Source organism: Gobio gobio (assembly GCF_949357685.1).
Source record: "Gobio gobio genome assembly, chromosome: 22".
Lineage (NCBI taxonomy): Eukaryota > Metazoa > Chordata > Actinopteri > Cypriniformes > Gobionidae > Gobio > Gobio gobio.
The window spans coordinates 3,363,006-3,387,231 of record NC_137118.1 but is presented as its reverse complement, the minus strand read 5'-3'; the positions used below and the strand labels follow the sequence as shown (position 1 = coordinate 3,387,231).

General features: G+C 38.6%; 1 protein-coding gene across 3 annotated transcripts in view; it reads right to left on the bottom strand.

Annotated features, from left to right (window-relative positions):
• Window positions 1-18,042, bottom strand: part of dgat2 (diacylglycerol O-acyltransferase 2) — a 37,412-nt gene extending 19,370 nt beyond the window's left edge. For 2 of the 3 annotated variants that reach the window (XR_013815574.1, XM_079804577.1), the window contains exons 1-4: window positions 17,676-18,041; window positions 10,547-10,675; window positions 10,351-10,458; window positions 10,188-10,258 (exon numbers count right to left, since the gene is read on the bottom strand). Coding sequence is in view for 1 of the 3 variants with exons in the window: in XM_079804577.1 (XP_079660703.1) it covers window positions 10,188-10,258; window positions 10,351-10,458; window positions 10,547-10,675; window positions 17,676-17,715 (348 nt within the window). In the remaining 2 variants the exon portion in view is untranslated. Of the gene's footprint in view, window positions 1-10,187; window positions 10,259-10,350; window positions 10,459-10,546; window positions 10,676-17,675 lie in introns of all 3 variants that reach the window. The other variant, XR_013815573.1, reaches the window with a different exon arrangement.
• Window positions 18,043-24,226: the final 6,184 nt, after the last annotated feature.

Below are 24,226 nucleotides of genomic sequence, written 5' to 3'. Positions count from 1 at the left end.
TGTTTTTCTTTTGCTATTTGAGCAAATGGGCACACAAAAAAAATATTTAATGTATTCTCTCATTCACAACTATAATAGTTAACCCAACTATGACGACTTTCGCTCTGAGAAACCCGGAAATGTGAAAAGGGTCTATTGGTTTGAGCAGAGCCAACTCAAATTAAACACATTAGTTCAAACAAATGCACTTTTATGAGTATTTATGAGTTCTCAAAGTCTAGTTAAGAAGAGTTTCTGTTATGTCGAGGTGTTTTGGGGGACGTAGTATGGAATTTTTTGGGGGTATATATTCGGGTATATATAATATAATGCATATTTACATTGTTTTATGCTGGTCAGAATATGCAAATTCCACAAGTGTTCAAAAGATGGAGTCAGTATTTATTTATTTTTTAAAGTAAATTAATACTAAAATAATTCATTAATGCAGTAAAAACTATTTATTTTCTTTCTATTTATCAAAAAATCCTGGAAAATGTCTCACAGTTTCCACAAAAATATTCTATATAAACATAAACACTGATAATATTGTTTCAAATCATCATATTAGAATGATTTCTGAAGGATCATGTGACACTGAAGACTACAGTTATGATGCTGAAAATTCAGCTTTGACATCACATAAACAGTTTATTAGGGGCCAAGCACCGAAGGTGCGAAGGCACCTATTGAAACCGTTCCCGTTCTTATTATTATTATTAGGGGCCAAGCACCGAAGGTGCGAAGGCACCTATTGAAACCGTTCCCGTTCTTATTATTATTATTCATCTTCTTCTTCTTCTTCCGCCACGAAGTCTATGGCAGCCCATAGAACCGTATGGTAAAAAGTTGTGAAATTTGGCACACTATTAGAGGACAGTCTGAAATGTCACCGTAGCAAATTTGGAGTCTCAAACTCAATCCCTCTAGCGCCACCATCAGTCCAAAATTTGACTCATGTTTATGCTAATAACTTTTGAACCATAAGGGCTAGAAACAAAATTCTTTTTTCCTCTGATTCCTTGGCTCAAGGCGATTCGATTGCACCATATGACGTCATTTTCCGTCATAAAAATTTTCCCGCCATTTTTAATTTTCCGAAAAACCTACTTTTACGAACTCGTCCTAGACGGTTCATCCGATTTGCACGAAAATTGATCCAGATCATCTTCAGACCATGCTGACAAAAAATCTTGCAAATCAAGTTGATTCGTCAAATCATTTGCGATAAACGCGCAAACAAATTTTACGTAGCGGTTGCAAAAACACTCTTAAGGCAATATCTCCGCAACGCTTTATCGTATTTAAACCAAACTTGGTACATGTCATCACAAGCATGACTTGAGGCAACATACAGCGTTTCGGCGCAGCGCCACCTACTGGTCCGGAGATACGAAAAATTTCTATTTTTGCTTATAACTTCTGAACTGTTTGTCCAAAAATCATAAAAGTGGTCTCGTTACATTCAGGACGGCATGCCGAGTCGTCTGATATTCAATTTTACCATATCGGCCATTTTGGCTGTCGGCCATTTTGAATTTTGTCAAAAAATGCGATATTTTACAAATGCATTAGTATATTGTTACTAAACTCGGTATGTGACTTCCTTGCTATGCCCTGAAGGTACTCAAAAAGTTTTAGGGCAGTGCCACCTTGTGGTCAAAAGATATAACAAACTTGACAAAAATGCTAATAACTTTTGAATAAATTAGCCTAGTATATTGAAACTGGTCATAATAGAGTCATTGGCTCATGCCGATTCAATTGCAACCTATGATGTCATTTTCGGTCATGATAATTTCCCCGCCATTTTTAATTTTCCAAAAAACCTACTTTTACGAACTCGTCCTAGACGGTTTGTCCGATTTGCACGAAAATTGAACCAGATCATCTTCAGACCATGCTGACAAAAAATCTTGCAAATCAAGTTGATTTGTCAAATCGTTTTCGATAAACGCGCACACAAATTTTGCGTAGCGGTTGCAAAAACACTCATAAGCCTATATCTCCACAACGCTTTATCGTATTCAAACCAATCTTGGTATATGTCATCACAAGCATGACCTGAAGCAACATGCAGCGTTTCGGCGCAGCGCCACCTACTGGTCCGGAGATACAAAAAATGGCTATTTTTGCTTATAACTTTTGAACTGTTTGTCCAAAAATCATGTCTTCCGCACCATGCTTTGAAGGTACTCAAAACGTTTTGGGGCAGTGCCACCTTGTGGTCAGAGGTTATAACAAAATTTACAAACATGCTAATAACTTTTGATTAAATTAGCCTAGTTTAATGAAACTGGTCATAATACAGTCATTGGCTCATGCCGAGAACAGAGATACAAATTTTTCCATATTTGGTCAAACATCCTGTCCTCAATGTTCTTATTTGATCAAAACCTACTTTTTCAAACTCATCCTAGACCGTTTGTCCAATTTCCACCAAAATCGAATCGTATCATCTTCAGACTGTGTCAACAAAAAGTTAGGGATTTTGCATCAATAGATGAAACCGTTTTTGTAAACCGCAGCGACGAAGTTGAGCCATTATGCCAAAATTACTCTTGAGGCTGTATCTCTGCAATGCTTTGACATATTGGCATCAAACTTTGCATGTGTCATTGTTCCCTTATTCTGACCACACCACATCAATTTCGTATCTGTGCCACCTATTGGTCAAAAGTGATAAACCATTAACTTACATTATCAGTGACTCAATATATGATATTTCAGCCATTTTGCCTAATCTTCTTAAACTGTATAATTGTTAATTGTTGCAGTTGGTCTGACACTCTCAGACTACAATGCGTTTTTCAGCCTTTTGCCTAAAATCATCTTAAAATGTGATTAATTGCTCATTGCTCCAGTTGATCTGACACTGCCAGCCATTTTGGCATGTCTTGTCTTCTTCTTTGCGCTTGGCCCCGGTATTGCTGCTTGCAGCTATATTTAGGGGCCAAGCACCGAAGGTGCGAAGGCACCTATTGAAACCGTTCCCGTTCTTATTATTATTATTCATCTTCTTCTTCTTCTTCTTCTTCTTCTTCTTCTTCCGCCACGAAGTCTATGGCAGCCCATAGAACCGTATGGTAAAAAGTTGTGAAATTTGGCACACTAATAGAGGACAGTCTGAAATATCACAGTAGCAAATTTGGAGTCTCAAACTCAATCCCTCTAGCGCCACCATCAGTCCAAAATTTGACTCATGTTTATGCTAATAACTTTTGAACCATAAGGGCTAGAAACAAAATTATTTTTTCCTCTGATTCCTTGGCTCAAGACGATTCAATTGCATCCTATGACGTCATTTTCCGTCATAAAAATTTTCCCGCCATTTTTAATTTTCCGAAAAACCTACTTTTACGAACTCGTCCTAGACGGTTCATCCGATTTGCACGAAAATTGAACCAGATCATCTTCAGACCATGCTGACAAAAAATCTTGCAAATCAAGTTGATTCGTCAAATCATTTGCGATAAACGTGCAAACAAATTTTACGTAGCGGTTGCAAAAACACACTTAAGGCAATATCTCCACAACACTTTATCGTATTCAAACCAAACTTGGTACATGTCATCACAAGCATGACTTGAGGCAACATACAGCGTTTCGGCGCAGCGCCACCTACTGGTCCGGAGATACGAAAAATTGCTATTTTTGCTTATAACTTCTGAACTGTTTGTCCAAAAATCATAAAAGTGGTCTCGTTACATTCAGGACGGCATGCCGAGTCGTCTGATATTCAATTTTACGATATTCGCCATTTTGGCTGTCGGCCATTTTGAATTTTGTCAAAAAATGCTATATTTTACAAATGCATTAGTATATTGTTACTAAACTCGGTATGTGACTTCCTTGCTATGCCCTGAAGGTACTCAAAAAGTTTTAGGGCAGTGCCACCTTGTGGTCAAAAGATATAACAAACTTGACAAAAATGCTAATAACTTTTGATTAAATTAGCCTAGTATATTGAAACTGGTCATAATAGAGTCATTGGCTCATGCCGATTTAATTGCAACCTATGATGTCATTTTTGGTCATGATAATTTCCCCGCCATTTTTAATTTTCCAAAAAACCTACTTTTACGAACTCGTCCTAGACGGTTTGTCCGATTTGCACGAAAATTGAACCAGATCATCTTCAGACCATGCTGACAAAAAATCTTGCAAATCAAGTTGATTTGTCAAATCGTTTTCGATAAACGCGCACACAAAATTTGCGTAGCGGTTGCAAAAACACTCATAAGCCTATATCTCCACAACGCTTTATCGTATTCAAACCAATCTTGGTATATGTCATCACAAGCATGACCTGAAGCAACATGCAGCGTTTCGGCGCAGCGCCACCTACTGGTCCGGAGATACAAAAAATGGCTATTTTTGCTTATAACTTTTGAACTGTTTGTCCAAAAATCATGTCTTCCGCACCATGCTTTGAAGGTACTCAAAACGTTTTGGGGCAGTGCCACCTTGTGGTCAGAGGTTATAACAAAATTTACAAACATGCTAATAACTTTTGATTAAATTAGCCTAGTTTAATGAAACTGGTCATAATACAGTCATTGGCTCATGCCGAGAACAGAGATACTAATTTTTCCATATTTGGTCAAACATCCTGTCCTCAATGTTCTTATTTGATCAAAACCTACTTTTTCAAACTCATCCTAGACCGTTTGTCCAATTTCCACCAAAATCGAATCGTATCATCTTCAGACTGTGTCAACAAAAAGTTATGGATTTTGCATCAATAGATGAAACCATTTTTGTAAACCGCAGTGACGAAGTTGAGCCATTATGCCAAAATGACTCTTGAGGCTGTATCTCTGCAATGCTTTGACATATTGGCATCAAACTTTGCATGTGTCATTGTTCCCTTATTCTGACCACACCACATACATTTCGTAACTGGTCAAAGTATTGGTCAAAAGTGATAAACCATTAACTTACATTATCAGTGACTCAATATATGATATTTCAGCCATTTTGCCTAATCTTGTTAAACTGTATAATTGTTAATTGTTGCAGTTGGTCTGACACTCTCAGACTACAATGCATTTTCAGCCTTTTGCTTAAAATCATCTTAAAACGTGATTAATTGCTCATTGCTCCAGTTGATCTGACACTGCCAGCCATTTTGGCATGTCTTGTCTTCTTCTTTGCGCTTGGCCCCGGTATTGCTGCTTGCAGCTATATTTCATCTTCTTCTTCTTCCGCCACGAAGTCTATGGCAGCCCATAGAACCGTATGGTAAAAAGTTATGAAATTTGGCACACTAATAGAGGACAGTCTGAAATGTCACCATAGCAAATTTTGAGTCTCTAACTCAATCCCTCTAGCGCCACCATCAGTCCAAAATTAGACTCATGTTTATGCTAATAACTTTTGAACCATAAGGGCTAGAAACGAAATTCTTTTTTCCTCTGATTCCTTGGCTCAAGACAATTCGATTGCACCCTATGACGTCATTTTCCGTCATAATAATTTTCCCGCCATTTTTAATTAACCGAAAAACCTACTTTTGCGAACTCGTCCTAGACGGTTCATCCGATTTGCACGAAAATTGAACCAGATCATCTTCAGACCATGCTAACAAAAAATCTTGCAAATCAAGTTGATTCGTCAAATCATTTGCGATAAACGCGCAAACAAATTTTACGTAGCGGTTGCAAAAGCACTCTTAAGGCAATATCTCCGCAACGCTTTATCGTATTCAAACCAAACTTGGTACATGTCATCACAAGCATGACTTGAGGCAACATGCAGTGTCTCGGCGCAGCGCCACCTACTGGTCCGGAGATACAAAAAATGGCTGTTTTTGCTTATAACTTTTGAACCGTTTGTCCAAAAATCATAAAAGTGGTCTCGTTAGATTCAGGACGGCATGCCGAGTCGTCTGATATTCAATTTTACCATATCGGCCATTTTGGCTGTCGGCCATTTTGAATTATGTGCTAAAATGCTATATTTTACAAATGCATTAGTGTATTGTTACTAAACTCGGTATGTGACTTCCACTCCATGCCCTGAAGGTACTCAAAAAGTTTTGGGGCAGTGCCACCTTGTGGTCAAAAGTTATAACAAACTTGACAAAAATGCTAATAACTTTTGATTTAATTAGCTTAGTATAATGAAACTGGTCATAATACATTCATTGGCTCATGCCGATTCAATTGCATCCTATGACGTCATTTTCGGTCATGATAATTTCCCCGCCATATTTAATTTTCCAAAAAACCTACTTTTGCGAACTCGTCCTAGACGGTTTGTCCGATTTGCACGAAAATTGAACCAGATCATCTTCAGACCATGCTGACAAAAAATCTTGCAAATCAAGTTGATTCGTCAAATCGTTTTTGATAAACGTGCACACAAATTTTACGTAGCGGTTGCAAAAACACTCATAAGGCTATATATCCGCAACGCTTTATCGTATTCAAACCAATCTTGGTACATGTCATCACAAGCATGACCTGAGGCAACATGCAGTATTTCAGCACAGCACCACCTACTGGTTCGGAGATACAAAAAATGGCTATTTTTGCTTTTGACTTTTGAACCGTTTGTCAAAAAAAATCATAAAAGGTGTTTCGTTAGATTCAGGACGGCATGCCGAGTTGTCTGATATTCAATTTTACCATATCGGCCATTTTGGCTGTCGGCCATTTTGAATGATGTGCTAAAATACTATATTTAACAAACGCATTAGTCTATCGTTACGAAACTTGGTATGTGTCTTCCGCACCATGCTTTGAAGGTACTCAAAACGTTTTGGGGTAGTGCCACCTTGTGGTCAAATGTTATGACAAAATTTACAAAAATGCTAATAACTTTTGATTAAATTAGCCTAGTTTGATGAAACTGGTCATAATACATGTATTGGCTCATGCCGAGAACATAGATACTAATTTTGCCATATTTGGTCAAACATCCTGTCCTCAATGTTCTTATTTGATCAAAATCTACTTTTTCAAACTCATCCTAGACCGTTTGTCCGATTTCCACCAAAATCGAATCGTATCATCTTCAGACTGTGTCAACAAAAAGTTAGGGATTTTGCATCAATAGATGAAACCGTTTTTGTAAACCGCAGCGACGAATTTGAGGCATGATGCCAAAATGACTCTTGAGGCTGTATCTCTGCAATGCTTTGACATATTGGTATCAAACTTTGCATGTGTCATTGTTCCCTTATTCTGACCACACCATATCAATTTCGTAATGCGCCACCTATTGGTCAAAAGTGATAAACCATCAACTTATATTATCAGTGACTCTATATATGATATTTCAGCCATTTTGCCTAATCTTCTTAAACTGTATAATTGTTCATTGTTGCAGTTGGTCTGACACTGTCAGACTACAATGCATTTTTCAGCCTTTTGCCTAAAATCATCTTAAAACGTGATTAATTGCTCATTGCTCCAGTTGATCTGACACTGCCAGCCATTTTGGCATGTCTTGTCTTCTTCTTTGCGCTTGGCCCCGGTATTGCTGCTTGCAGCTATATTTCATCTTCTTCTTCTTCTTCCGCCACGAAGTCTATGGCAGCCCATAGAACCGTATGGTAAAAAGTTGTGAAATTTGGCACACTAATAGAGGACAGTCTGAAATGTCACCATAGCAAATTTTGAGTCTCTAACTCAATCCCTCTAGCGCCACCATCAGTCCAAATTTAGACTCATGTTTATGCTAATAACTTTTGAACCATAAGGGCTAGAAACGAAATTCTTTTTTCCTCTGATTCCTTGGCTCAAGACAATTCGATTGCACCCTATGACGTCATTTTCCGTCATAATAATTTTCCCGCCATTTTTAATTAACCGAAAAACCTACTTTTGCGAACTCGTCCTAGACGGTTCATCCGATTTGCACGAAAATTGAACCAGATCATCTTCAGACCATGCTGACAAAAAATCTTGCAAATCAAGTTGATTCATCAAATTATTTGCGATAAACGCGCAAACAAATTTTACGTAGCGGTTGCAAAAGCACTCTTAAGGCAATATCTCAGCAACGCTTTATCGTATTTAAACCAAACTTGGTACATGTCATCACAAGCATGACTTGAGGCAACATGCAGTGTTTCGGCGCAGCGCCACCTACTGGTCCGGAGATACAAAAAATGGCTGTTTTTGCTTATAACTTTTGAACCGTTTGTCCAAAAATCATAAAAGTGGTCTCGTTACATTCAGGACGGCATGCCGAGTCGTCTGATATTCAATTTTACCATATCAGCCATTTTGGCTGTCGGCCATTTTGAATTATGTGCTAAAATGCTATATTTTACAAATGCATTAGTGTATTGTTACTAAACTCGGTATGTGACTTCCACTCCATGCCCTGAAGGTACTCAAAAAGTTTTGGGGCAGTGCCACCTTGTGGTCAAAAGTAATAACAAACTTGACAAAAATGCTGATAACTTTTGATTTAATTAGCTTAGTATAATGAAACTGGTCATAATACATTCATTGGCTCATGCCGATTCAATTGCACCCTATGACGTCATTTTCGGTCATGACAATTTCCCCGCCATATTTAATTTTCCAAAAAACCTACTTTTGCGAACTCGTCCTAGACGGTTCGTCCGATTTGCACGAAAATTGAACCATATCATCTTCAGACCATGCTGACAAAAAATCTTGCAAATCAAGTTGATTTGTCAAATCGTTTTTGATAAACGCGCACACAAATTTTGCGTAGCGGTTGCAAAAACACTCATAAGCCTATATCTCCACAACGCTTTATCATATTCAAACCAATCTTGGTATATGTCATCACAAGCATGACCTGAGGCAACATGCAGCGTTTCGGCGCAGCGCCACCTACTGGTCCGGAGATACAAAAAATTGCTATTTTTGCTTATAACGTTTGAACTGTTTGTCCAAAAATCATGTCTTCCGCACCATGCTTTGAAGGTACTCAAAACGTTTTGGGGCAGTGCCACCTTGTGGTCAGAGGTTATAACAAAATTTACAAACATGCTAATAACTTTTGATTAAATTAGCCTAGTTTAATGAAACTGGTCATAATACAGTCATTGGCTCATGCCGAGAACAGAGATACTAATTTTTCCATATTTGGTCAAACATCCTGTCCTCAATGTTCTTATTTGATCAAAACCTACTTTTTCAAACTCATCCTAGACCGTTTGTCCAATTTCCACCAAAATCGAATCGTATCATCTTCAGACTGTGTCAACAAAAAGTTAGGAATTTTGCATCAATAGATGAAACCGTTTTTGTAAACCGCAGCGACGAAGTTGAGCCATTATGCCAAAATGACTCTTGAGGCTGTATCTCTGCAATGCTTTGACATATTGGCATCAAACTTTGCATGTGTCATTGTTCGCTTATTCTGACCACACCACATCAATTTCGTATCTGTGCCACCTATTGGTCAAAAGTGATAAACCATTAACTTATATTATCAGTGACTCAATATATGATATTTCAGCCATTTTGCCTAATCTTCTTAAACTGTATAATTGTTAATTGTTGCAGTTGGTCTGACACTCTCAGACTACAATGCATTTTTCAGCCTTTTGCCTAAAATCATATTAAAATGTGATTAATTGCTCATTGCTGCAGTTGATCTGACACTGCCAGCCATTTTGGCATGTCTTGTCTTCTTCTTTGCGCTTGGCCCCGGTATTGCTGCTTGCAGCTATATTTTAAATTGTAATAATATTTCACAATATACTCCAATAAAAAATAACTCCAGCATTAGAGACTTCTTTCAAAAACTTCGGTAACACATATTCACTTTTAACTATGACTTTTACCTCATTAAACTCCTAATTTACTGCTTATTGGTCGTTTTTGTAGCTTTACGTTTAGGGATTGGATTGGATTAAGAGATGTAGAATAAAGTCATGCAAAATAAGGCATTAATAAGTGCTTTATAAGTACTAATAAACAGATAACATCCTAGTAATATGCACGCTAAAGTTAACAGCTACCACAAAAATTACCACAAAAAAGTAAAATATCAAGACGTTAAATGGAAATTATACAATTTTCTGATTAACGAGAGTCAACTGAGTAAACACGTGTGGACTGTCCCTTTAAATCTATACTTAAACTCTGCAGGATTTGAACAGATTTGCAAAGTTCATACCTTTTATAACTCCAGTTTTGAGGCTTATCTTTGTGTTTGTGTCTAAGCCCCATGAATTCAAGCTGTAATGTTGTGTAAGATGTAAAGTTACTCACTCTTATGGGAAAATAGTCTCTAAAGTATGTCCACACGGTCCAGTTTCTCACCCAGGTCGATCTACGGCCTCCTGAGATAAAGATGTGGGAACATTAACAAAGAATACAAACGCAAACACAGTCGGATTGAATCATGATGTGCTTTAATCATTGAAGACTGTACCTTGTTTTGGGGTGTTCCAGTCATAGATGAGCCAGGCTGTGTAAACGGCGGCAATTACCCAGAAGTCTGTGCAAAACATGTACATTAGCAGCAAAGAGCAGCCAATGCCTAGAAGATAGAAGAGAAATGAATACAGGGTGAGTAAATGATGACAGAATTTTTTCCTTTAAGTCTCGTATTGGTCTGTTCCACTCACCCATGGCAAGAAATGTCATGACAAACTGCAGGACGGAGATCATCTGCAGATGTTTCACCATCTTGGAGCGTGTCAGCCAGGGGACGGACGGCAGGTCATGTAAGGCAGAGAGGATGCTGGAGCCCGAGCCTACACGGGATTGAAAGGAAAATCAGAATTACCCAGCATAATGTTGTGGGAATGCCTGTTCTCCACACTGTCTGAAGCCTAGGAATAATGTATGTATTTGTTTTGCTTTGTGAAATGCTTTGGCAATATGCACCCATGCATGTCATGCCAATAAAGCACAATTGAATTAAATAAATGTCATGCATATCACGACTGTGACAAACCGGTATGACGTCCGGTATGACGTCCGACGATAGAGGACGCTAACTCCCAGAACTCTCTGAAGATGTGTGAAGTAACACGCCGATAATAAGTTGTGTGGTTGAAACTTGAGCATGCATTTTTAACAGAAAGATCTTTGCTATTATATCCTGAGAATAAGAGCACATGACTGACATACCTCTAAATTCATTATTTCAGTTATTTACACAGTCCAAAAAGCGCACCAGAAAAGACAATCGGTAACACTTTCTTTTCGTTTCAAATTGTTTTGTTTAAAAGTGGACATTTCAAGCTTTCTACACTCTAAAACAATCGGGTTGTTTTAACCCAGCGACTGGGTTGTTTTAAGCAAACATTTAACCCAACCGCTGGGTTAAAACGACCCATTCACTGGGTTAAAACAACCCAATTGCCGGGTTAAAACAACCCATTTGTTGGCTCCTTTATTCTCCCAAAAATTGAGATTCTGTCATCATTTACTCGCCCTCATGTTGTTCCAAACCTGTAGTAATTTCTTTCTTCTGCTGAACACAAAAGAAAATATTTTTGAAGGATATGGGGAACTAAACAGTTGATGGACCCCATTGACTTTTCCATCAACTGTTTGGTATGGAAACTTGTTTCTGCCACAGAAAAAAATAAAAAAAATCTCACAATTCTGACTTAAAGGGTTAGTTCACCCAAAAATGAAAATTCTGTCATTAATTACTCACCCTTATGTCGTTCGAGACCCGTCAGACCTCCGTTCATGTTCGGAACACAAATGAAGATATTTTTGTTGAAAGCTGATGCTGAGAAAGGCTTCAGATAGGCCTCCATTGGCATTCAGTACACTTATACTCCCAAGACCGATAAAAGGCACTTAAAATGTCGTTACAAAGTCCATCTCACCACAGTGACTCTACAATAATCTTACGATGCGACGACAATAGTTTTTGTGCGCAAAAAAAAATCTAAATAACGCCTTTATCCAACTTGTTATTGTCTTCCGTGTGTGCCTCCACGACGCATGCGCGAGAATATGACGTAGCGCCGGCGTTCGGGAATCCATGAAATGCACACTTTAACCCCATTTTGAGAACTACGCCGAGACCTAAAGCACGATCAATGTAGAATTCAACAGCTTAAACACGCGCGTCTTCCTCTGCTCGTAAACAAATCTCTTCTGGGTCATGTGTCCGAGCGCCGGATCTGCGTCATATTCTCGCGCATGCGTCGTGGAGGCACACACGGAAGACAAGAACAAGTTGGATAAAGGTGTTATTTTGATTTTTTTTGCGCACAAAAACTATTGTCGTCGCATCGTAAGATTATTGTAGAGTCACTGTGGTGAGATGGACTTTGTAACGATGTTTTGAGTGCCTTTTATCCGTCTTGGGAGTATAAGTGTACTGAATGCCAATGGAGGCCTGTCTGAAGCCTTTCTCAGCATCAGATTTCAACAAAAATATCTTCATTTGTGTTCCGAATATGAACGGAGGTCTTACGGGTGTCGAACAACGTGAGGGTGAGTAATTAATGACAGAATTTTCATTTTTGGGTGAACTAACCCTTTAAGTTAGGCTATACGAAATTGGACCCACTCACTTTTAACGGTAAGCCCCGCCCCCTTTAGTTACTGTTGCTAACTGCCTTACAATGACAGTCAATTCTGACCTTCGTTAATGTGTTTTTGACCAACACTGTTAACACGACCTGAGAACAGTTATTTCCGTTTGTATGTTAGCAGGGACTCACTAACTTTAATCGTAACTTAATGAGAGTATAACAACCATAAAATCCTCTCAGGATACCTGGAATCAGTGTTACAGTACCCCTGGCACATCATTTTACCATTTTTTGTAGCATAAACACTATTAAATTGATGAGAGCTTCGTATTTTCCAATGTTTCTCTATGGTGCTGAAACCTAAAGATGTCCGAGTTCCGGTCGCCATGCAACTGATACTCAACAGCCATTGGCTCATCTACGTTCGAGGGGAGGGGCTTACTAATAGGTCAATTCTGTTCACCTACCCCAAACCAATAAACACTTTATTATTAAACACACGTTAGACGCATTATTTCCACTTTCGAATGTTTTCTTAATTTTTATTGAAAATAAATGCCTTTCCGATCAGATATGTGATGGGAAAAGGGAGTAGAGCGAGTTTGAACCTCTGGTCGATTTGCGTCAAAACTTTCTGCCATGCGTCTTACCCCTACACTATCATCACTGTAATGATTTGGTGACTTTGGTAATTTTGTCCCAACCAGATGTTTAGTAAACCATGTGGATTATTTGCACTTAATGTAAATTGCATCTACTCAGTAAAAATCTCGGGAGGACACACCCACTTTTTTTTTTTTTGCTTCCTACACCCACAAGAGTACAATTTACATATGTGGTTTCATCAACCAGATGCACTTAGACTTGTTCAGTTTCGTCTGGAATGAGACCACCTCCTTAAATCCGTCTCGAATGCGTTTCGGAGGCCATTTACACCTCTTTTCACGATCGGATAACTATCAGAGTAAACGCATGAAGTGACCAGGTGTAAACACGCCCATAAAGTCAGAAATGCGTGATGTAAACTCACAATTGGTATTTAGCAGGAGAGCGAAACTCATACAGGTTTGGACATGGCCGTCGGAAGCAAAACAAATATGGGTGGGTCCTGTCTAGATGGCATTTACATTAAAGGTGCACTATGTAAAACTTTTTCAGTAAAATTTCCAAAACCACTAGGCCAGTGTTATATATTTAGTTCATTTGAGTACTTACAATATCCCAAATGTTTCCAACTACTTGTAAATCGTGAGATGCTATTTGACCCGAGGAACCGGGACGTGTGAAGGCGTGGCCTGTCGATGACATCATATCTGCGTTAGTTTGCGTTTTTATTCTGCAGAAACGCTTTCCTCTCACTGCAGTGTGAACAAGTGTCATAGCAGCGGCGAGAGAACACACAGAGTAACGCCATCCGATCATCAACACACTCAGATGTGTGTAATATGATCAGCAGAGCTGCGTTACCTCACACTCATGACCGGAAAAGTGGGAATGCCGACTGTGGCATAATAAAAGTCCCGCTGCTCGCGAGGCGTGTGTTGCGTTTATCTTATTAACAATCGCTCCAGCGGTTCCTCAGCTCCACAACACTCACTTCTGCTCTGCTTCAGACTACAGTACAGTTTTAATTTTGACAGAAAATTTTTATTTACTTTTAGTCATAGTCTTTTGACTAAAATGCCATTTAGTTTTAGTCATATTTTAGTCACCTGAATTGTTTTTAGTTTTTGTCTAGTTTTAGTCGACTAAATATCTTAAGATTTTAGTCGACTAAATCTACAGTAGATTAAGTCTCCTAGAATCTAATGAGTTTAGTTAAATTGTAATACATTAAGCATTTAAGCATTACATAACCGACTGTCACTTGAACTGACATTTTGACATCAGTTTGTTTATTTATTTTAATTTCAGTTAACATTTATTTAATTTCAACGTTTTTTTTAATGGTTTTAGTTAAAGGGTTAGATCCCCCAAAAATGAAAATTCTGTCATTAATTACTCACCCTCATGTCGTTTGACACCCGTCAGACCTTCGTTCATCTTCGGAACACAAATGAAGATATTTTAGTTGATATCCGATGGCTCAGAAAGGCCTCCATTGGCTCAATGCACTTTACACTTTCAAAATAACGACTTATATCATTTCTGTGTGAGTGTGTGTGTGTGTGTGTGTTTGTGTGTTCACATAGCAAGTGCCAAAACTCAATAACTCCCTAAATAACGACTTATATCATGATGACCGATTTCAAAACAAGGCATCATGAAGCTTCGAAGCGTTATGAATCAGTGAGTCGATTCAGCGGTTTGAATCGCCAAAGTCACGTGATTTCAGCAGTTTGGCGGTTTGACACACGATCCGAATCATGATTCGACTCACTGATTCATTACGCTTTGAAGCTTCATGATGCATTATTTTGAAATTGGTCATCACTATATAAGTCGTTATTTAGGTTTTTTTTGCGCACAAAAACTATTCTCGTCGCTTCATAAAGTTATTGTAGAACCACTGTAGTGAGATGGACTTTGTAACGACGTCTTTAGTGTCTTTTAAGGGTCTTGAGAGTGTAAAGTGCATTGAGCCAATGGAGGCCTTTCAGAGCCATCAGATTTACACTAAAAATATCTTCATTTCTGTTTCGAAGATGAATGGAGGTCTGACGGGTGTCGAACGACATGAGGGTGAGTAATTAATGACAGAATTTTCATTTTTGGGTGAACTAACCCTTTAACTATTATAACACTGATACTTTATTGAATATGTGTCAAATACTGGTCTTTCCTCCTGACTATAAATTAAATGGGAATTAAATTAAATACAGTTTATTTTGTAACCAAAAACGAATATATAATGCGTGACTTTTAATGATAAACAAGCTGGAAATACACATTGACTCTTATTTTGAAATGTCTGCTGTGCCTCTAAAACACATACTATATAATCATCATAAAGTAAACATTGTCATTATTCATCCGCATTAGTTCATAAACAATTGCCTGGCATAAATGTGCGCTAATGTTCATTGATTGTGAGCCGCTCTGGAGCGCTGGATTGGGGATGCGTGAGCCGTGTTTTCCTGCGGTTAGATCAGCATGTTCAAATTACACAGGACATCAGTTCTGACTGGATCTCTTCCCTAATCGACCCTCCTTAACATTTTCATCTCGTTTTTATTTGTTGACGAAAATGACAGTAGATTTTCGTAATAGTTTTTGTCATCCAACACTAGTTTTTATTTGGTTATCGTCTCGTTTTCGTCAGTGAAAAAAACGAAATGAACACTGCTACAGTAACGTTAATAATCACATCATCAACATGATTTCTGCCCGAGTCCTATTCCGATTCTGAGCTGAAGACCACATGTCCCAAAATTCTGCGCTCAAATGTGCCGTCATCAAACTACGCCTTTGTTTTGAACAGGCGACCTCTAGCGGACGGAAAAGTTACATAGTGCAGCTTTAAGTACAAATATACCGCCTTGTTTGCTAAACATCTGGTTGGGAAAGACAAAATTACGGAAATCACCGTATCATTGAGAGCGGGAATAGTGTAGGGGTAAGACGGATAAGTTTTGACGCAAATCGACCCGAGGTTCGAACTCGCTTCCCATCACATATCAGATCGGAAAGGCATTTATTTAAAAAAATAAAATAAAAGAAGAAATAAAGCGTTTAAATGTGTTTAATAATAAGTGTTTATCGGTTAGGGGTAGGTAAACAGACGATAAAAGTGAGTGGGTCCAATATCATTGATCGTAAAAAAACACACCATGACTCCGACGCCCATGGGTTTGGAACAACTTGAGGGCGAGTAGATCATTTTTGGGTGAACTATCCCTTTAAACCTACCCAATAACTACTTAAACATTACCAAAACTACCTTACTAACTGTAAATAAGGAGTTTATTGAAGCAAAGTTAATAGTGAATGTGTTCAGTAAAGTGTTACTACACAATCAATAGGCAACTAAAGCACGTCCCTTAGAATCACTGAGATCACGAGACGACTTAATCCCGTCTTAACACACTGAAAATAACAACAAACATAAGACACCGATGCTCATGTAACACTCTTATCCCGCTCATTCACCGAACGGGAGACTGTGTAATCTCACGCAAGTGTCTAAACTATGATCACCTGATTCTGTTACACAAAAACTATTATATCCTCCTGGGGCGCAGGAACAGACTCATGTACTGGACGTGACATTTGAGTGAATTTCTCTGAGAACACACAAGTCACATTTTTAAGTCTTGGTGTCCTGTAAAGAGCACATTCAGGGCTTTTCAGAGATACCAAATACTTGACAACTTCTCATTGGTCTTTAAAAATAACTGCATTAATTTAGCAATAAAATGTAACACTCTTGTTCACTCTAAAAAATGCTGGGTTAAAAATAACCCAAGTTGGGTTGAAAATGGACTAACCCAGCAATTGTGTTGTTTTAATCCAGCGGTTGGGTAAAAAGTTTGCTTAAAACAACCCAATTGCTGGGTTAATCCATTTTCGACCCAACTTGGGTTATTTTTAACCCGGCATTTTTCAGAGTATAATCTTGAAATATGATCATACTTTGTAATTATCATTTAAATCTGACGAGTTGTTTGTCATAAATTAACATCTCAGGAAAAATTTTATGGGGTTTCAAATCAAATTATGACTTTCTGTTACGAAACATGTTTATCAGGTAAGACAGGGAGACACAACAAGTGAATAGGGAAAGAAATTATATTTCAATATTCCTATGAATTATTAGATATTATTATGAAAATGTTGCCACTCCCATTATTACACTTCATTTTGCATTAGCTACATGTTGGCCCAAGAACATATTAATATGCATATTAGATACAGTGTATTAGGGAAAAAACACTTTTACAAAAATATTGCATTAAAAATCATTCTGTTATATATTTCATAACATAGTTGAGAATCATCTTTATACAAAGTTTGGTAGGCAATAAAAAATCCTAAAAACTTAAAATTGATTGGTGTATTAAAAATGAGTCCTGGTGTCTACAGGACAGCGTAATATATGAAAAATATAATTTTATTTGAAAATCTTATGCTCTAAACGATGTAATGACATGAAAAGAAAAAAAAATTCTGGTTCGCAGGAGGGTATGGAATAAATTATTCCATATTTAGAAATATATAAATAGGCTATATGGAAATTTATACACACAAATATGAAGAAGAAAAAAATATTTCTTTAGGCTAGTTTACAGCAATGTTTTTTTTTTTTACTTACCCTTTTTGACCCCGGAATATGCCGCGAGTATGGTCTTCATGGTTAAGTCAGGAATATGAAATAAAACAGAATAAAACCGAATAAATCTCGCTGGTGGAAGTTCTCGCTGCTCTACAGCATCTCTCTCTGCACTGGCGTCACCGCGAGCTCACATGCGCGCGCCTGTCATTTAAGCGCCTCTGAGGGAGGAGTAAACAACGCGCTGTCAATCAAACTATAACGCCTTCGCTGGCACAAACAACGACGTTGTCAAAGAAGTTTTTAATTCCAGCAAAACAGATTCTGCCTGATAATAGCCAAGCTGGCCGCGGCTGCCAACTCTCCGGCTCTGTCTTTGGCTCTGACTGGTTATCGCTTCATCTGATCTGGAGGTTTTAAAGGTTGGTCAAGGTAAACTGGACCGGGTATGGGCGCACAGCCAATCAGGTGGGGGGATACTTTAGCCCCTCCCCCATACTTATTGACCAACACTGATTGTCCACTCTTTATAAAAACAAACATTATTATCTTTATATTATTTTTTCCATATAGCCTATTTTAACTTATTCACATCTTTTTTTTTAACGGGAATGAAAGCGAGGCTGTGAGGGATAGACATATTGTAATTGTATTTAATGTGTTTTGGGATGTTCTACTGACAAAACTATCTTTCCAAGAAATGTCAGTGGACAAAAACTCCTGAGCTGTGGAAATTATCAGTGATCTATGAGTTTTATGCAGGTTTTGCTATTGAAAACACTGCCAGTCCCTCACAGCCTCGATTTCATACCTGTCATGGTTCAATCTACCCCTAGACCCGAATATTTTAATATTAATATTAACCCTCTGGTGGTCTTTGGCTGTCAGAAATGACTGGGGGGAAAATGTATTTCAATGAAATGAATGGACTATATTTTAGTTCGATGTTTTTTATTTAAAGGCACAATATGTACGATTTTTGGATTAAAATACCCAAAACCACTAGAACAGTGTTATTTGTTGACTTGTGTATACATTATACAATATACCAAATGTTTCCAAGAATGTTTAAATCCAGAGAAATAAGCAATTTTTCGCCTATCAATGACATCACACCCGCGTTACGGTTATATTTTGTAGTAACCATGGAAACACTAGCGCCGCTTTAATATCTGATGTGTTTTATTAGGCACTGTTTGGATCATTTATGGACTGAAACTAATGATTGTTCTCCAGCTCAACACAGTTGGTCTTATTGTGTAAATCTGGTTTTCTTGATTTACCGCGTGTAACATGTTTTACATGTTTTACCGCCTAATATAATCTCGTTCACTACAGTGCATAGCTGTCAACATTGAACATTGAAAATAAGGGAGATTTCCCGGAATCCATCCACAAAATAAGGGATTTTTTTTACACGATTCTTACCCACAAACTTAAAAAAAAAGAGTCTAAAGAGTTTATAACTACACAAAATATTTAGATTTTGGCCGTCAGCGTCCTGATCCATCATTGTACATCACACTCATCTACTATACTCTCCTTGAAGTTTACTTCCCGCTACTTTTTCCCTCTTCCTCCCGCCCGCGGCTGCAACTGTCTTCTTCTTCTTCGATAGTTGCCTAAGCCAGTGTTTCCCAACCTTTTTTCAGTCATTTTATCATACGTTACGCTAGGGGTGTAACGGTACAGATTGCTCACGGTTCGGTTTGTGTCACGGTTTTAGGTTCACCGTTTCGGTACGGTTCAGTATTTGCTATGTTCAGGGAAAAAAGGACTACTGTAAAATAAAAAAACAGAAAATAATAAGAACAAATCATTTAAATACAAGCAGCAGCACAAATAAATACTATCGAGCAAAGATACTAATAAAATAAACTATGCTTTTCAGGTTTTTCAGGTACGTCTAACATTAGTTTTCAGGTACAGAAATTGATCAAATGTAAAATAACATTGCATATTTGACTGTATAAATTAAAGATTAATCCTATTAAACTTACAAAAGCTATTCAATCAAGAGCAGTGAGTGATGCCCTTGTCTTTTGTTGTTTGACATTAAACAGACAGCTGTAAAGGCTACTGGCCCTTTAAGACCTCGGAAATGCGTCGTCTTTTCTGGACTGTATAAAGCTTACTTAAGCCATATACAGACTATGTCTGCTAGGATACTCATCAATATGGACATGTTGACATACTTTTTGCGTGAGTTTGTCCGTTCAAGAGCAAGACTTGAAAGAGAACTCAATATTTGCGCGCTGAGAGACGTGTGCGCGCTCTCGGATGAGTGCACAGACACATTTTCTCACAGCGCGCGCGACTTCTCATTCGCGTCTTCTGGCACTAAACCAGATAGTTGCGTGTTCTGAGTTAACACAATCAGAACGTAAAAATACGGGATATTTTACGGGAAAATACTAAAACGGGAAGACAGCGGGAAAAGAGCTAAAATACGTGAGAAACCCGGAAAAAACGGGAGGGTTGACAGCTATGCTACAGTGTGAACAAGTGTCTCATAGTAGCGCCGAGCCAACGCACAGAGTAGCGTTACAACATCACTTTAACACACTCACATGTGTGTGATATGAACAGTGCTGCGTTACACACACACACACACACACACACACACACACACACACACACACACACACACACACACACACGAGCGGAAGAAGCGCTCGATTGGCAGAATAAAAGCTTCGTCCAATCAAGGTGTTCAATAAGCGACCTCTAGTGGCGAAAAATTACATATTGTCCCTTAAATATTTTATATTTGTTAGAGGATTTTATGGTACTAAATTAAATGAATGCTGTAGTTATAATCCATGTATTCACTTTTTGAGCGTAGATCTGAAAATGAAATTTCCAACGTAAAAAATCTTGAATCTTTGCAGCACAGACTGAAGTTTGAGCTCTTTTTAAAGATGACACTTGGATAATTTTGCTGAAGTGAAAAAAGTTTTTTAAAAAAAGCTAAATTTAAAAAAGTTACAGAATTTTATGTTTGTTGTTATGAAAAAGGCACAAAAATACTAATTTAGATTTTTATATGAAAAATAAAATTTATGTTCCTCTAAAACTGCAAGAAAATCAAAACAAGTTTTGAGCTTGATATCTCAAAAAATTAGCTTTCAGTGAGATTTTGTTTGGGCGCAGTACCGAACGCTTCCACTGGATGAAATTCGTCTCTCATTCATTTTTTACAAGTGTGACTATTTTTTAACCTTTCAAATCATGTCCATGATTTTCTGTGTGAGTGTGTGTGTGTGTGTGTGTGTGTGTGTGTTCACATAGCAAGTGCCAAAACTCAAGTCTCAGTTCCGATGAGGTAAAAAATTCGAAAAACAAAAATATTTCGGTCCAAAATGACCGATGAGCACCAGAGGGTAAATAATAATAATAATCTGCTTTGTAGGTCATTATAGAAAACTTCAATAAGCCCTAGAAGAAACTGAAAGATGAAAAAATATGAAATTAGTGAGAGACAGAAGCCTGCCAGACGACGGGGAAAATGGTTGCATGGTCTAAAAGGGTCGTCCCTCGTCTCTTAATCAGTCATGGGTGTGTTTTGGGCGTAACGTGCAATAAACCAATCAGAGTCTCGTCTCCCTTTCCCTTTAAAAGCCAGTTGTGCTGCACCATGAGAGGATTCACTATTGACATGAGGAGAGACTGAACACTTCTCCAGAGAGGAAGCCTTTTATTTTTAATATTTAAAAATGTGTGTGTGTGTGTGTGTTGCTGCGCGTCCCTGTGTGTGTGTAATAATCAGAGTGTGTGTGTGTGTGTGTGCTGCTGTGCGTCCCTGTGTGTGTAATAATCAGAGTGTGTGTGTATGTGTGTGCTGCCTGTGCGTCCCTGTGTGTGTAATAATCAGAGTGTGTGTGTGTGTGTGTGTGTGTGTGTGTGTGTGTGTGTGTGTGTGTGCTGCTGCACGTCCCTGCGTGTGTAATAATCAGAGTGTGTGTGTGTGTGTGTGCTGCTGTGCGTCCCTGTGTGTGTAATAATCAGAGTGTGTGTGTGTGTGTGTGTGTGTGTGTGTGTGTGTGTGTGTGTGTGTGTGTGTGTGTGTGTGTGTGTGTGTGTGTGTGTGTGTGTGTGTGTGTGTGTGTGTGTGTGTGTGTGTGTGTGTTCACATAGCAAGTGCCAAAACTCAAGTCTCAGTTCCGATGAGGTAAAAAATTCTAAAAACAAAAATATTTCAGTCCAAAATGACCGATGAGCACCAGAGGGTAAATAATAATAATAATCTGCTTTGTAGGTCATTATAGAAAACTTCAATAAGCCCTAGAAGAAACTGAAAGATGAAAAAATATGAAATTAGTGAGAGACAGAAGCCTGCCAGACGACGGGGAAAATGGTTGCATGGTCTAAAAGGGTCGTCCCTCGTCTCTTAATGAGTCATGGGTGAGTTTTGGGCGTAACGTGCAATAAACCAATCAGAGTCTCGTCTCCCTTTCCCTTTAAAAGCCAGTTGTGCTGCACCATGAGAGGATTCACTATTGACATGAGGAGAGACTGAACACTTCTCCAGAGAGGAAGCCTTTTATTTTTAATATTTAAAAATGTGTGTGTGTGTGTGTGTTGCTGCGCGTCCCTGTGTGTGTGTAATAATCAGAGTGTGTGTGTGTGTGTGTGCTGCTGTGCGTCCCTGTGTGTGTAATAATCAGAGTGTGTGTGTATGTGTGTGCTGCCTGTGCGTCCCTGTGTGTGTAATAATCAGAGTGTGTGTGTGTGTGTGTGTGTGTGTGTGTGTGTGCTGCTGCACGTCCCTGCGTGTGTAATAATCAGAGTGTGTGTGTGTGTGTGTGCTGCTGTGCGTCCCTGTGTGTGTAATAATCAGAGTGTGTGTGTGTGTGTGTGTGTGTGTGTGTGTGTGTGTGTGTTTGTGTGCTGCTGCACGTCCCTGCGTGTGTAATAATCAGTGTGTGTGTGTGTGTGCTGCTGCGCGTCCCTGTGTGTGTAATAATCAGTGTGTGTGTGTTGTGCTCCTCCTAAAGGCTCAAATCACTAACACACTCTTTAAATAACACACACATACTGCACTATTGTCTTTAGAGCAGGTGTGTGTTGGTCAATGGTCAGTGATGTTCAGTTCCTCACAATAGCAGCTCCAGCAATGCCCCTGATCACACATTTGCCGTTCATTAGAACGTTGTTTTCAAGCCGCATCCGCGCTTCATTATAGAAAAGTATTGTTTGAATATTGTGGTGTACACAAACAATGTAATAGATTATGGCCAGGGACAAAACCAGCCCGCGCAGTCGCAGTTTAGGAAATACGCCATGGCCTATGAGTGATGTGGATGTTGTCATGTGACTGCATTTTGGTTAGTTTCAACTGGTTCTGACCAAAGCAATCAGTGTGGTGTGCAAAGGCATAGATATCCATAATAAAGGCTAGATGTCTTACGGCGGAGTCTCTAACGTCATCACCGGCGGCCATCTTGTCACAGGCAAGCTTTCTGGCGGGCTCTGATGCAAGGCGAGTGATCTGAACACAAATACTCTTATCTCACTGAAATCTTGACGGATTTACAAATGGTTTGGTTTCTTACAAACATTATTAATGTGGCTATAATTATGGATGCTTGAACAAATTATGAATAATTTTTCATAAGTATGCAGTGTCATAACTACATATCTGACGTTTATAACAAACCTAACAGTTTGAAAATCAGTCGAAAATTGAGCAAGTTATGGTTATTTAAAAAGCACACACACCATTAAAACACAATGTTACGAGTGAGCGAGCTGACTGTGACAAGATGGCCGCCAGGTGCGGACGCCACGCGGACGAGACATCTAGCCTTTATTATGTATACACTCTAAAAAAAAAAAGGTTCTATATGGCACCAAAAATAGTTCTTGGCTCGTAATCATAGGGGAACCTTTTTTAGTACTATATAGCACCAATTTTGGTGCTTCAGTGGTTCTTCAGCGGTTCTTCAGCGGTTCTTCAGAGGTTCTTCACCGGTTCTTTGACTAAGGTGCTATATAGCACCTCTGAAGAACCACTGAAGCACCAAAATTGGTGCTATATAGCACTAAAAAAGGTTCCCTTATGATTACGAGACTTTTTTTTTAGAGTGTATCTATGTGAAAAGGAACCAAAAAAGCTGAAAAATGCCCTTTGTTCGGACCAAATGAACCGAACTAGAGATGTGAAAGCCCCCTTAAACACCGTGGAGCTGGACGTGAACATGAGAACTGCGTCAAAAACCAGCAGAACACACTTGCGTCGAGTGTATGGCAGGCCCATCGGGTGTTTCATAATGTTCTTTCCTTTTTCACAAGGCCAGTGTTGCTGCCAGAGACTTTCATTGCCCTGTTCCTCTCTTGGCCACCGCTCAGATGGCAGAGACAAACGCTCACCGTTATTACTATCTGATCTTCAGCTGCTCAAACATGTGTATGCTTATATAATAGACAGTAGCCATTATTATCATTTGCAAATCTTTCAAGCAGCTTGGGTTTCTAAAGTATTGAAGTTTGTGAATATTTTACTATTTTGAACGAGTTTGATTCCAGATGTCCCAGCAGGTAAAACAGATAATGGCAATTTTTAATGTGTGCCATCAGCCAACTTGGATGAG